The sequence below is a fragment of the Egretta garzetta genome, unplaced genomic scaffold (assembly GCF_000687185.1).
Source record: "Egretta garzetta isolate BGI_Z169 unplaced genomic scaffold, ASM68718v1 scaffold27, whole genome shotgun sequence".
Taxonomy (NCBI): Eukaryota; Metazoa; Chordata; class Aves; order Pelecaniformes; family Ardeidae; genus Egretta; species Egretta garzetta.
In genome coordinates this window covers 1,889,237-1,903,111 of record NW_009260400.1, presented here as the reverse complement: position 1 = coordinate 1,903,111, position 13,875 = coordinate 1,889,237, and the positions used below count along the sequence as shown (strand labels likewise).

General features: G+C 48.5%; 1 protein-coding gene across 2 annotated transcripts in view; it reads left to right on the top strand.

The window, feature by feature from the left end:
• Nucleotides 1-13,875, top strand: part of LOC118452748 (hydrocephalus-inducing protein homolog) — a 137,217-nt gene that overhangs the window by 16,215 nt on the left and 107,127 nt on the right. For both annotated transcript variants that reach the window (XM_035898720.1, XM_035898721.1), the window contains exons 3-6: nt 6,608-6,742; nt 7,876-8,001; nt 9,865-9,984; nt 13,638-13,772. In XM_035898720.1, coding sequence (XP_035754613.1) covers nt 6,608-6,742; nt 7,876-8,001; nt 9,865-9,984; nt 13,638-13,772 — 516 coding nt within the window. The remainder of the gene's footprint in view (nt 1-6,607; nt 6,743-7,875; nt 8,002-9,864; nt 9,985-13,637; nt 13,773-13,875) is intronic.

The following is a 13,875-nucleotide window of genomic DNA, read 5'->3' as shown; positions in this document are numbered from 1 at the left end:
TCAAGCATGGAAGCTGGGTTGTTGAGGTTGATGAGAGCAGGTTGAGGTACCAGCATCAGGTTTGGCATTGGGGTGCTGAGGTGCTTGCAAGCCTCGTACGGGTTTCGTGTCACTTCTAACAATGTGAAGGTACTTTGTGGCCAGCAGGTTCCTTTGCTAAGCCCCTGAGGCTTCTCTGGCAAGTCCCATGAGCATGAAACCTGGCTCTGGGTGCGCTGTTTGCCTCCAGCAGGCAGGATTTTCTTCTGCTCTGGGCAGGTGATGCTCTAGCGTTGCTTGCGAGGTGCTGGAAGTGTTGGGAGGTTGCACAGGGTGGCAGCCATGTGAGTGCATCTGAGACCAAGCATGAGAGAGTTGATGGGTCTCACCTTGACATCAGCCTCCAAGTTCTGAGGTGGGAAGCATCACTCACCATCCAGTTCCCTTTCCTTACGGCTCTTCTGTCCTGGTGCCTCAAGTGCGTAAGGGTGTTGCGTGCAAGGTTTCTTTGCCTGAGCTCCAGTTCCCGCTCAGGTTTGTGGCTAGAGACCATGGGGGAGATGTTTTGGAGCGGATTTCCACAGGCTAGCTGGCTGGAGAGCCAGTTGGTTCTCGGGGCTCGGCTCCTCCCTGACTGGGTTGTAAGCCCCCAAATAATGAATATGGGTTTTCAAACCGTGGGTTTGCTGTTCCCTGCCAAGCAGATGTGATGGTTTGGTTTGCCTGTGGCTGAGCATCTCATGAGAAGCTTTTGTTTATAGCATATGCTGAGCTGAAAAATGCGTGAAGCTCCCTGGCATCTGAGATGCTCTTGTAAGTTGGGTGTCGATGGCAGGCGTGTGGTGTAGATGTGTGCATGGTTAAGTTCAGAGGTTAATATTGCTTCCCTAAGGAGAAAATCTTTACCCCCACTGTATCTCATGGCCAAAAATACTCACCTAGGAGCAGAGTGATCCTGTGCAGACCCTTCTTTTCTGCCTGGCCTGAAGCAAGGTGTCTGCAGTAGCTGTGAGCCCACATCATGAAACAAGTCCTTTTTTCTTTCACTTTGAAGATGATCCTGTTCTCTGATATTTCTTTCTTCTGGAGACTGCTTATGCATTGCATGTTAAATAGTCGTTAGCTAAAAGACTTCGTAATCTGGGAAACAAGAGGCCCCCAGCCAAGACTTTTCCTTCACTCTCAAGCATCCTAGGTGCCAGCCTGCAGATCAGGCTTTTTCTCACTTGATTTCTCCATGCAGCAACACTAGGAGATGTGGAAGTGACCTTGTCTGGGCTGACAAGCAGGACTAAGGAATAGCTTTGGCTGGGTTGTTGAGGTTGATGAGAGCAGGTTGAGGTACCAGCATCAGGTTTGGCATTGGGGTGCTGAGGTGCTTGCAAGCCTCGTACGGGTTTCGTGTCACTTCTAACAATGTGAAGGTACTTTGTGGCCAGCAGGTTCCTTTGCTAAGCCCCTGAGGCTTCTCTGGCAAGTCCCATGAGCATGAAACCTGGCTCTGGGTGCGCTGTTTGCCTCCAGCAGGCAGGATTTTCTTCTGCTCTGGGCAGGTGATGCTCTAGCGTTGCTTGCGAGGTGCTGGAAGTGTTGGGAGGTTGCACGGGGTGGCAGCCATGTGAGTGCATCTGAGACCAAGCATGAGAGAGTTGATGGGTCTCACCTTGACATCAGCCTCCAAGTTCTGAGGTGGGAAGCATAACTCACCATCCAGTTCCCTTTCCTTACGGCTCTTCTGTCCTGGTGCCTCAAGTGCGTAAGGGTGTTGCGTGCAAGGTTTCTTTGCCTGAGCTCCAGTTCCCGCTCAGGTTTGTGGCTAGAGACCATGGGGGAGATGTTTTGGAGCGGATTTCCACAGGCTAGCTGGCTGGAGAGCCAGTTGGTTCTCAGGGCTCGGCTCCTCCCTGACTGGGTTGTAAGCCCCCAAATAATGAATATGGGTTTTCAAACCGTGGGTTTGCTGTTCCCTGCCAAGCAGATGTGATGGTTTGGTTTGCCTGTGGCTGAGCATCTCATGAGAAGCTTTTGTTTATTAGCATATGCTGAGCTGAAAAATGCGTGAAGCTCCCTGGCATCTGAGATGCTCTTGTAAGTTGGGTGTCGATGGCAGGCGTGTGGTGTAGATGTGTGCATGGTTAATTGGAACAAGCTTATCAGATGGGTATTCACAGGTGTAGCAGAAGAGGACACCCCCAAAGGCATTGTCATTTCCACAGGCTAGCTGGCTGGAGAGCCAGTTGGTTCTCGGGGCTCGGCTCCTCCCTGACTGGGTTGTAAGCCCCCAAATAATGAATATGGGTTTTCAAACCGTGGGTTTGCTGTTCCCTGCCAAGCAGATGTGATGGTTTGGTTTGCCTGTGGCTGAGCATCTCATGAGAAGCTTTTGTTTATAGCATATGCTGAGCTGAAAAATGCGTGAAGCTCCCTGGCATCTGAGATGCTCTTGTAAGTTGGGTGTCGATGGCAGGCGTGTGGTGTAGATGTGTGCATGGTTAATTGGAACAAGCTTATCAGATGGGTATTCACAGGTGTAGCAGAAGAGGACACCCCCAAAGGCATTGTCGGAGCTGCAGTAACACGGTGATTTGCCTGTTTCTCTTGCATTGATGTGATTGGGGTCCTCCCTGGGCAAGCAGAATAGAAATTAAATTCTTGCTTAGTAAGTCAGCATGGAAACTTTTTTCTTTTCTCCTTAAACAAAGAGATGATTAGCCTGTCTGCAGTGTCGAAATTAATTTATCTGAAGCGTGTGGAACATGAACAAATGCTACTCTAAGGCATACTTTCTGGCACTGCTGCAGTCATTTAGTGCGGAGTGAGATGTTTCAGAAATGGATGGGCTGCGGTGATTTGTAAGGCCGTCACTTTAATGAGGCGTTTTGATGGCGTTGTAAACCACCAGAGCAGAGACCAAGCGGACCAGTTGTGATACTGAGAAAGTTCAAGGCAGAAAGCGTAGTCTCCGCTCCAGCCTAGAGCTGAAGAAATCCCAAAGACCCAAGCGCTTGAACAGGCATCTCCTCCCTCAGTGTGGAACTGGTTAAGGTGGTAAACCCCCACTTTTTACTGGGTTAGTGGACTGTTCCTATCGTGCTGCTTACGGGATGGGATGCTGCTGTTTTGAGAAGCTTCACTGCACAGCACCCTGAGCCTGCGCGGTGCAGGATCTCCCTGTGTGAGAGCAGGAGGAGCTCGGCAGCTGAGAAACGAGCAGACTTTAGCTAACATCAGGCTCCGAACTCTATCCTCCCTTCAGGTCCTGGTAAAATCCTCCTCCTCTGCCTGGCAAGGCTCTAACAGTTGAGGAGAGGAAATGCTGGGCAGCCCCATTTCCAAGACCCATCAGTTGAATTCCAGGTTCCCCTGGGCTCTCGGAAGCCACCACCCCAGTGACAGTTATTGCTGTACTGGCGGTCACACCAACGGTTCCCTGGCCGCATCCTGTCCTTCCAGGCTGGCCACAGCCACCAAATAACCCATGGTAATTCGGGAAGCAAGACTGGGCACTACACAAAGTGAATCTTCCCAGAGAAGCATGAATTGCCTGTCCTAAGGTAGTGTCTGGCCACAGGACAGGGAAGAGGCAGTTTGGTTGGCAGGAGGGCCAACAGCAGGGATGCAGTAGCTATGTGATAATTAGCAGGATTTAACAATATACCTGGTCTAAGAGCGAGTCTGGGGAGGTAGAAGGGTTTTTAATGGGTTCTAAAATGGCTGTGCAACTTGCAGTGATGGTAGAGACTTGTAGCTTAGCTGTAAGTACCGGATTAAAGGGGGAGGCCTGTGGTGGAGGCTGAAGCTTGGATGTTCTTGGTGATCTTCAGCCTAGCACCTTGCTCTGATCCAGCTTGGTTTCCTGAGTCGAGTCAGGAATTTCTACCCCAGCCCTGGGCATATTTCTTTATTGCTTGTCTGGGTTGTCTTAGCTGTTGTGTCCTGGTACAGCTGGTTCCTCTGCCCAGGCTGAGGGCATTTGTGCTCTGAACCTAAAGCTAGAGCTGTCTGTGCCCTGAGCCTGGAGCAGTGGAGGAATTGCAATCCTTTCTTATGTTTCTGGGGTGGATTTCTGGCTGTCTGAGCTGGGGGAGGTGGCATCTCCCTCCACCAGACGCGGCGGTGTGCTTGGAAGGGTGCTGCGGTCACTGTTTTGTCCTGCCTCTACAGGGAGACATGGCCGATTTTGTAGTTCTGCTCCTTTCTTCCTGACGTGGGAGGCTCATCCCTGCAGGCCCTGGGGAATTGGAGCTGTGGGGCTGTGAAAGCGCCTTACTGGAGGGTGGGGGAAGCCCTGAGGCTGGGGTGGGGGTGTGGAGGTTGGAAACGCTCTGGAAATAAGCATTGCGGGGATGATGAACAGGATTAATTGCAAGTGAAGTGAAATTACAGGTAGAAAATTGGAATGAATAATCCAGTTATTTTCAAGACCCAATAATAAAACATTGAAATCCAGATTAATGTTGTATCATCCCCATTAGACTTCTCTTGAGAAATAGTTATTTTTCAGCATTAAACCTTAGCTCTTGCTGCAGCATGTTCTCGTGTCCGTCAGTGCTCTTGTTTCCAAACGCTGTAAAGGACCCAGTGCTACGAACGTGTACAATACTGGAGCTGTTGGGGGAGTAAAGGGATCAAGCTATTGCCTTGCTTGCAGGATATGGGTAACACTTGAGGGGAGGGGAATGCTCATCTTTGTATAGATGGTGTCTTGCAAGACCACACAAAAAACGGCGATGTGGAACAGAAGGACGAAGGAAGGAATGTGATCTGTGATTTTGCTTAATGTCAGGATGAAAAAAATTTAGGGTAGAGCTGACTTTGAGAGCCCTGGTCTTCCAAGTCCCAGAAAATACCTGAGGCTGGGGTGGGGGTGTGGAGGTTGGAAACGCTCTGGAAATAAGCATTGCGGGGATGATGAACAGGATTAATTGCAAGTGAAGTGAAATTACAGGTAGAAAATTGGAATGAATAATCCAGTTATTTTCAAGACCCAATAATAAAACATTGAAATCCAGATTAATGTTGTATCATCCCCATTAGACTTCTCTTGAGAAATAGTTATTTTTCAGCATTAAACCTTAGCTCTTGCTGCAGCATGTTCTCGTGTCCGTCAGTGCTCTTGTTGTTTCCAAACGCTGTAAAGGACCCAGTGCTACGAACGTGTACAATACTGGAGCTGTTGGGGGAGTAAAGGGATCAAGCTATTGCCTTGCTTGCAGGATATGGGTAACACTTGAGGGGAGGGGAATGCTCATCTTTGTATAGATGGTGTCTTGCAAGACCACACAAAAAACGGCGATGTGGAACAGAAGGACGAAGGAAGGAATGTGATCTGTGATTTTGCTTAATGTCAGGATGAAAAAAATTTAGGGTAGAGCTGACTTTGAGAGCCCTGGTCTTCCAAGTCCCAGAAAATAACAAGTGGGGAAATCAATCTGTTCCTTGGTCTGGTTAGCCAAAAAGGGAGGGGGAATTATTTCTAGTCCAAAGTAGTGCTTGGCAAATGCTGTACGTGTTAATCTTTGATTTTTGTCGGTGCTTGAGACCCACTTCCTGGGGTTGTCTTCTCTTCTTGCCCTTTCTTGCACGCCCGCTTTGTGTGACACGGAGGAAGAGAGGTGGTCAGCAGGCTGGTGGCTGGAAGAAGAATGGCCTGTGGACCTGTTAACCCATGCTACTCTTAGGATAAGGATGCTGGAGAAGAACTGCCATTAGGATAAAGTCTTAAGTGGCCCTGCTTTCACATACGTTGCATTTACATTTGATCTAATTGCTCATGTTCCTTTAATGGTTTCATGCTTTCATTTCTGCTGTTACAGCCTCTTAATGCCTGTAGGGAGCCTTGAGTTTGGGTGTTAATAAGCGAAAATTAGGGCCCTCATTCTCCATGGAGAAATGCTCTTGGGCACTGTGGTAATTTCATGCCTGGAAGGAGTCATATTTGCTGGATAATTTTTGTAACTTAAAACAACCAAATTAGCCTTGGGAAACTATAGTTCTTAATCAGAGTATTGAACTCTGATGCTCCATTAGTTAGAAACATCACCGGGCTCCTTGCACAAAGGGTGGACATTTGGTTTGCAAAGTAGGAAAGTGGTCTGATTTTGTTAGTGCTTGGGGCAGCAGCGATCCCTGGGTTTGGAGTGGTCTGTGATGCTCTGAGCACTTGGTAGGGTCAGGCACAAGGTCACATCAGGTCAGCTGCTCTTGCAGAATGAAGGGGCTAAGTGACATTTCCTTCCTTCTGTTCCCACCAAAAAACTTTGAGTAATAAAGGGCAGTTTGGATATTAATAGAGATTTGGGTGTTAATTCCAGTAAATGGGGTTCTGAAAGTAATGGAAGGGGGGGAAGGTGAGAAACACCAGCAGGCCCTGGTGTGTGCTTGTGGCTCGTGGGACTGCACCCACAGCAAAAGGCTGTTTTGGCTCAGGGAATGTTTGTTCTGGGGTTTTGCTTCTATGCATCTTAACTCTGCCACTTAAATATGGTCTAATAGTGAAACAGGGTGGGGAGGCCTTATGTTTTCCGCTTCTGAAGGGTGCCACAGCCTGGAGGCACAGGTGTGTATTCTTTGGGTCTGCCACAAATGGGATTCTGGATTTTCGAAGTCCCATTTTTTCTCCTTCCAGGTGAGTGGAGACATGGCCACTGGCAAGATCCGCCCGTCCCTGGGGTCCTCCAAAACAGCTGATGGATTCCAGAGCAAAGCGGTAGCACCTCGTAATCCGAAGGTCGTAGTCAGGGAGGCAGAGGAGTGTGCAACCGTAAGTACCTGCTGTGGGCCAGGTAGGAGCTGTGTAAAGGCTGGAAACCCCTCCTGTTGACACCACCTCCCCATCTCCTTACTGCTGTGCTTCTGTTGGAGGTGGCTGTCATGGTGCAGTGGTGGATGGACTCTGTGCTGCTTCAGGGAAAGTCCAGGATCTTGCCTGAAAGTGCCACTGGAGCAGAGTTAAACGAATGTACTGGGCATTGCACTGGAATAGCTGAAGCACAAACGTGTGCTGCTTTTTCTATCCTTTTTGCCGTGTGGGCAGGGACATCTTCTGTCCCATTGGCATGCTTGCCCGTGCTGCCCTGACCATACCTCTAGGCAGCTGGGCGTGTGGTGGACTGCTCCAACTCTGCCTGAAGGCTTGAGAGACGTGGCTGGTCCCAGATAGAATAGAATAGATTCCAAAATAGTTAATTTGTTGTATCTCATATCCTATGTGGAGCACAGATCCAGCCCTGCAAACAGCAGTGGAATCAGGGCAATTCTTCCTTCCCGTCCTCAAATGTCCCCTTTGACTGGGGCTCATTTGACTGCAGGTGACGAGTGCTCCGGCTCAGTCAAGGAGATAACTGGATACTTCTGCAGAGGGGTCTTGAGGCCAGACAGAGAGAAAACGAGTGCTAATAAAACGAGTGCTAATTAAAAAGAGAGAATGAAAACTTGGACCCATTCCTCTCCACCTCAGTCTTGGCACAATGCTGCTTTTCTGCTTTCCTCCGACTCACCCAGCAGTGACATCTCCACATGCATGTTGGCTGTGAACATTGTGCAGGGATGGAGTTAGGGGCTTTCTAATAACTCCTCCCCTCTCTCTTCAAAGGTCACTGGCTCAATCCAGCAAAACTAAAGAGGAAACAAATGCCCGAAGAGCAAAAATCCCCAAACATGTCACATCAAATCATGGAGGAGAAGCTCATAGGACAGAGCCGCTTGGTTAGAGCACGTGTATTCCGCTCTATATCATTAATTTATTGATGTTAAATATTTCAGCAGGTAATTTACGGGACTTCCAGGACTGTCCTAGTGGCTGTGATCACAAATTATTCATCAGTGGTACTTGTTCAAGAAAAGCCTTTGTGAACAAAGGCATTTCTGTAGCTCTTATGGTGTTTTGCTTTTCAGCTGACTCCCTCTGCCTTCCTGAAGGAGATGTCTCTTACCACCGAGCAGAGGCTGGCCAGCATTCCGGAGATGAGGCAGCCCCGGATTATCCAGCTTCTAGACATGAGTGAAACCTCCCATCAAAAGGTAGCCTTTTCCTGCCCTTTTTGTTGCTGTTTGATGTGGTATTTGGAGAGGGGTGTGTGCTCGTGACTGGCTCGCCTCCAGCTTATCTAAATACCTCGGTGACTAGGTCCTTGTCCTTTCAAACTGCTGGTGGTGGTGGAGGTCCTTCTGCTGGGGGAAAGGTAAAACATTTTTCCCCGGCAAGATGTTGAAGTCTTGATCTGTGCCAAGCCGATATCAATAACCTCTGTTGGTGAGTTTTGCTGGAGTTTAGCTACCGTCGCTGAAGCGTGGTACAGGGGGAAGGCTGGGGCAGGACACAAGGGCACGAGCTTGCCATTTTCCATCCTCCGGCTGAAATAGCCACCTCTTGCTTTGGTGTAGTCACTGTCAAATGCTTGGGGTCGTAGGACTCCCTCAACAGTGGCAACATCGGCCTTTGAAGGCTGAGGGCCTATGGTTATTACTCAAGATTTAACAAAACCAGTTGCATTAATGCTTTGGATTGGAACAACATGTGGGATCCTTGTAGGGTGTTAGATTTTGCAGGCTGCCAGATATAGAGGGGAATCACCCTGGGCAGGAGGGAGTGGATGAGCTTTATCTGGATCGATGTTTACTTAGATGTATGTTTAAAGCTGCTTTTCTTACAGGACTGCTCGGTATAACACAGAGTCCAAATGTGTAGATTACCGAGGTAGGCTGTTGAGCAGAAAACTGCCAGCAAGAGACCTGTAACAAATTGGTTAAGGACTGCCCTAGAGAGCACAGGAGGTTGCACAGACAAGCGCACAAATAACTGGCAGTGTGCTGCAGCTACTAGCTTCAGTGTGACCGTGACTTGGGTGGAGGAGCAGGAGACCTGCCTGTGTCTTCTGAGTAGGAACAGCGCAGCTGGAATTGGGGAGACAAGGCAGGGAGGAATTATCTCAAAGTGATGCCTCTGCTCTGTAAGCACTTGCTGTTTGCATATGTTTTCAGGCATGCTTCTGCAGTGGTATTAAATAAAACAGCAATAGTAGAATACGATAAAGCATCCATTTAAAGCTGATGGAAAAAGGAGATACCAAGTCCAGTCTTACTCAAGTTGCCCAGTAATGCTGAGAAATGCTTGCTGGGGAGGGGGAACGGCCTCAAGTTGTGCCAGGGCAGGTTTAGGTTGGACATTGGGAAAAATTCCTTCCCCACAAGGGCTGTCAAGCACTGGAAGGGGCTGCCCAGGGAAGGGGTCGAGTCCCCATCCCTGGGGGGATTTAAAAGCCGGGCAGAGGAGGTGCTTAGGGCCAGGGTTTAGTGGTGGGATGGCAGGGTTAGGGTAGTGGTTGGGCTTGGTGATTTTAAAGGGCTTTTCCAACCTAAACGATTCTATGATTCTATACTGTGTTACTTTCTTTTTGGCCTTACCTCTTTAGGTACTGTTCTCTTCTTACTGGTTTCTAGGCTCTATATCAAAAAAGGTATTTGGGGATGTGAGAGACTGTCTCTCCATCTCAGATTAAATAAAGATCATCCCCAAATTGTTTCCCATGGAGTCTCATGTAAATTTGCTTGCTCTGTGAGTGCTCACAGCTCTTTTGCTAAGTGCTCTGGAGCTGGGTGACCACATTAGCACAGGGCTCTGCTTGAAGGTAAGCGCTGCCCTGCATTTTGGAGAAAGAAATATGGAGAAACAACTACCAAAATTGCTTCTTGCTTCAGTCTGCTCCATGTGGTCCAGAGGCTTTTGGTCAGCTTGGACCACAGGTGGGTGAGCTACGTTTCCCTAGTGTGAGCTGGGCAGATGTGCTCACCAAGAGACTGTACTTCACTGGAAGTCAGTGTGGGATTCTCATTCACAAATCTTTTAGCAGTTGAACCTCTCATTGCTCTCTCTTGCATCTCCAGTTCTCAGCAATTGACCTGGAGCAGAGCTTGTTTCAGCCTTTCCCATCAGAGGTGGTGTTTCAGAACTACGTCCCCTGCGAGGTCTACGAAGTGCCACTGGTTCTGAGGAACAATGACAAGGTAAGTGCTGGGATGCAGAGGTTTAACGCTGTGCTGGATGCGGAGAGTGGTGTAGTTCATGTTATAGTGCACATCCAGAATAAAATGTCTCACCACCTTTATTTTGCAAGATGGTGGAAGTACTCCCGTGTTGGGGATTATCCTGCTGATTTTGGCCATGCGTTGGTGGTATCTAACCCAAAGGAGCTTTTCTAGTCAGCATCCTTGCCCTGGATTGATGGGAATGTTGAGGGCTGTACAGTTCTTATCTGCTCTCATGCTTTATCTCGAGTGTGCACCATGTCCTGGTGGCTCCTGGGTTAACCTTGGTTTCTGGCAGGGCATCTCTGCCTCTGGCAGCCTGTTGAACTGCCTCCGTGCAGCTCACTGCACAAAGCACAGCGCTTGAGTCTTCTCCACTTTATGCTGGAATAAATGATAATTAGTGGCATTAGCACTCCAGGAAAGGTGTTTTGAAACAGCAGCAGAGACAGACTGATGTAGCAGAAGCAGTGGGAGGCCTTTAGGTGTTACTTTAGGGTCCTGCTAAGCTAAATTTGGTTCAGCTCGGATTTTTCTAAGACAACGTGGCTCTCTGCTTTCCCTTTGGAGAACCACATCCAGAGTAACTATCTCCTGAAGGTCTCCGCCTTTACTTTAAAAAATTGTGATCGTTTTGAGATTTCCCAAGGAAGCTGAGAAGGGAAAAGTTGAAAAATGTCAGCAATTTTGTACCCCTGTAAAGAGGAAAATTGAGACCTTTTGAATTTCAGCAGGGGAAACGTTTGCTCGAATGAGGCATACGCCAAGAGCAAGCTGGTGGGAAAAGACAGGAGGGAGGAAAGGAGCTGAGTTAAAGTGCTCTGGGAGAGAACATTGAACACACAAGGGTTTCTTCTTGGCACGTAGCAGTAAGTGTACTGGAAGCAGAGAAAGGTCAGAAAAGGAAAGGTGTAATTACAGGTACAGCTCTGTAATGAAGAGCAAGATGTATATGTGAGGAGGGCAGGATGGGGAAGATGGACGTGTACACGAGAGCAGGTGAATTAACCCCCTCTCCAAATCTACCTGTCGGGGAAAACAAACAAGTGAACCAAAAAAAAGGTATTGGGGCATATTGCAGGTGGAGGAACAGTGAGAGAAGTCAAAGTCTATGCTGAGATAACAGGGTGTGACAGGGATGGTTGAAAATGGATGACGCTTTGGTAAGGCAGGGTGCAGGTGTGGTCCCTCAGTTATTCCTGGAGAGTACTGTGCCATTCCTGGTCTGGATTTAGCTTGGGAATGTTGGAAAGATGCGACATGGATGCCCATGACCAAGGGGTACCATTCATGTGGTCCACACTGATTTTTTGGACAGTCTTTGCTATAAGAATCCTCTTTCCTGATTAAAATGTGCCTCAGTTTCTCTCTTCCTACTGCTCTGCTTTGTTCCCAGTAAGCCTTGTGGCTTCAGCTGCCCCATTATCCATGTGGCACTTCAAAATGTTTGTCTTTGCCAAGTACCAGCCAACAGGCAAACAGTTAATTTGCTCTATTCATGCCTCCTCAAGTGGAAAAGAACATCTGCATCAACATTTCTGCCATTCCCAGTAAAAAATAATAAACTTGTGCAGCTGCACCTTGGGATCTGTGTGCCTGCAAGGGGGAGGCAATGTGGGAACTGTTAATTTATTTTTTTTTTTCCCCAGAATGAATTAGTTTTGAAGCTAGTAAGACATCAACCATTGGACAGCACTGGTGTAAAAGTAAGATCAACTCTAACGGAAATCCTTGGCAGGAAAATCCTTGGCATATTTAAATAGGCAAAGATAGAGATGATAATCCTGAGAGGTGGTTATATTCTAAATTTGTTGGCTTTTGGTAATGTCCTGGAGAAAAGCAACGTAGCGCGCTGTCTCAAAGCTTTCTCACCAGTTTCCCAGCTGCTTCTGAATAGTACTCACTTAACTGCACAGTAGCTTGAGGTCATCCGCTCCATGAAAGTCCAGCTGACAGCAAAGTATATTCCAAACAGAGGCTCCGTAATTATTCAAATACAGAAGTGCTTCGCTGTATACTTACTGCTCTTACCTGTGTGTCGTAAAAGGGCTTTTCTGTCTTCAGGCTGCTCCTTACCACCCTCAGAGATGTTCTGGGTGGCTTTTGCTGAAGGTCTCAGCCATGTGTGCTCATCTCCCAAGGGACTTGGTGACCAGTGTGTTTCTCTGCAGTGTGAAATTGGCTCCTGGAACTTGTTGCCCCGGGGCATTGCTGGGAGCAGAGGACATTTGGAGAGTTCAGGACTGCCTTGGCCATGGGCTATCAGGCTCGGGTGGGTGGACTTGATGATCTTAAAGGTCTTGTCCAACCTAAATGACTCCATGGTGCAGAATGAATCTCCGTTTTTCCCAAGCCTTGTCTGGGTTCCTTGTTTATCAGTAAAGCTGCCTGTCAGTCAAAATCACCTGGTTTTCACTTTCAGAGATGAGGTTCGGTGTTCAGGCTTGCTATCTGTGTGCTAGAAAATGCCTGTTTGCTGTCTCTGGGGTACCCCAGAGGGCAGAACCTTGCAGTGAGGTGCCTGCGGGGACTCCCGGGTGTGGGGAGGAATACCCAGAAATCTGCCTCACCTGTGCTGGCATCTGCCCGGCTGCAATCACCAGGCAGCAAGAGCCTCCGGAGAGCTGAGGTTGGCTTTTAATAATGAAATCACACTGTGAGTCAGTGCCGGTCGTGTATCTCAAGGCAAAAAAATGCCTTTGAAGCCCATAATTGATAGGCGCAGCCTGGGGGGTCGTCTGGCTTTCTATCACTTTGGCAAGTTGATTGCTCATCTTCTGCATCAGTCTCCCCTTGTGGAGTGTCGGGCTTCTCCCTTGCTTCTTTACAGCCCCCTTTAAATTCTCTTAGCCATCTCCTCCTCATGTCTGGGGTTGTCTCTTTTGTCTTCCTGTGTTCCTCCTTTTGCCCTTCAGGTTTGCTTTTATTCCCAGTAAGGCTACAATGTCTGTGGTCTCCTCCTCTTGATGGTCTGCCCTTGTGACTCTCTAGCACAGCAGCTTGACCACCCCACTGGAACAGAGTGTTAGAAGCGACTTTCTTCCTTCCCCCAGTGTAACACATACTGTTTTGCCTTCAGATAATACATTCAAAATTGACTTTTTTTGTCAAGCACTGGAAGGGGCTGCCCAGGAAAGGGGTCGAGTCCCCATCCCTGGGGGGATTTAAAAGCCAGGCAGAGGAGGTGCTTAGGGCCAGGGTTTAGTGGTGGGCTGGCAGGGTTAGGGTAATGGTTGGGCTTGGTGATTTTAAAGGGCTTTTCCAACCTAAACAATGCTACGATTCTCTCTCTAGAGGCATGACTGCATCCATGTGTGCAGGCAGAAGCAAGCAGGTTCTTTAGACTTGTTGAATATGAGTATGACTTGTTTCAGGTATTATATCTTCATACTGCTGGTATCTTACCTGCTTGGCGATTCCTTCACAGTAGGGCATTGCCCTACCTCTTGCCTAGAGCTATTTTGCCCAGGCAGAATGGATTCAACTCCACCCTTGCGTATTACGTGCATGTACCTCCAGAGCTAAAAGTGCTTTGGAAAGGTGGCTAAGGAAGGATGTCCCCAGGGCATGGCCAAGCCTCTTCTTATGTTTCCACAAGTGGCAAATTCATAGTTTCACGTCTTTCCTTGCAGGTTCCTCGGCTGGTGAAGGTCGTCTTGGAGAGCTCACCTTATTTCAAGTTGATCAGCCCCAATGCCTTGTGCCGTAAGGTAGCACCTGGCATGCCTTCAACTTTCCGCATCCTTTTCACCCCTGAGGAGAACAAGGTAAGACTGGAGGTCCCAAGAGGTTGGTGCCTTCGGTTGGAAGGTGAACATGTGGGGCTGGGTTCAGAACAGGGCATCTGGTGTGGATTTTGAGGACCTGCCC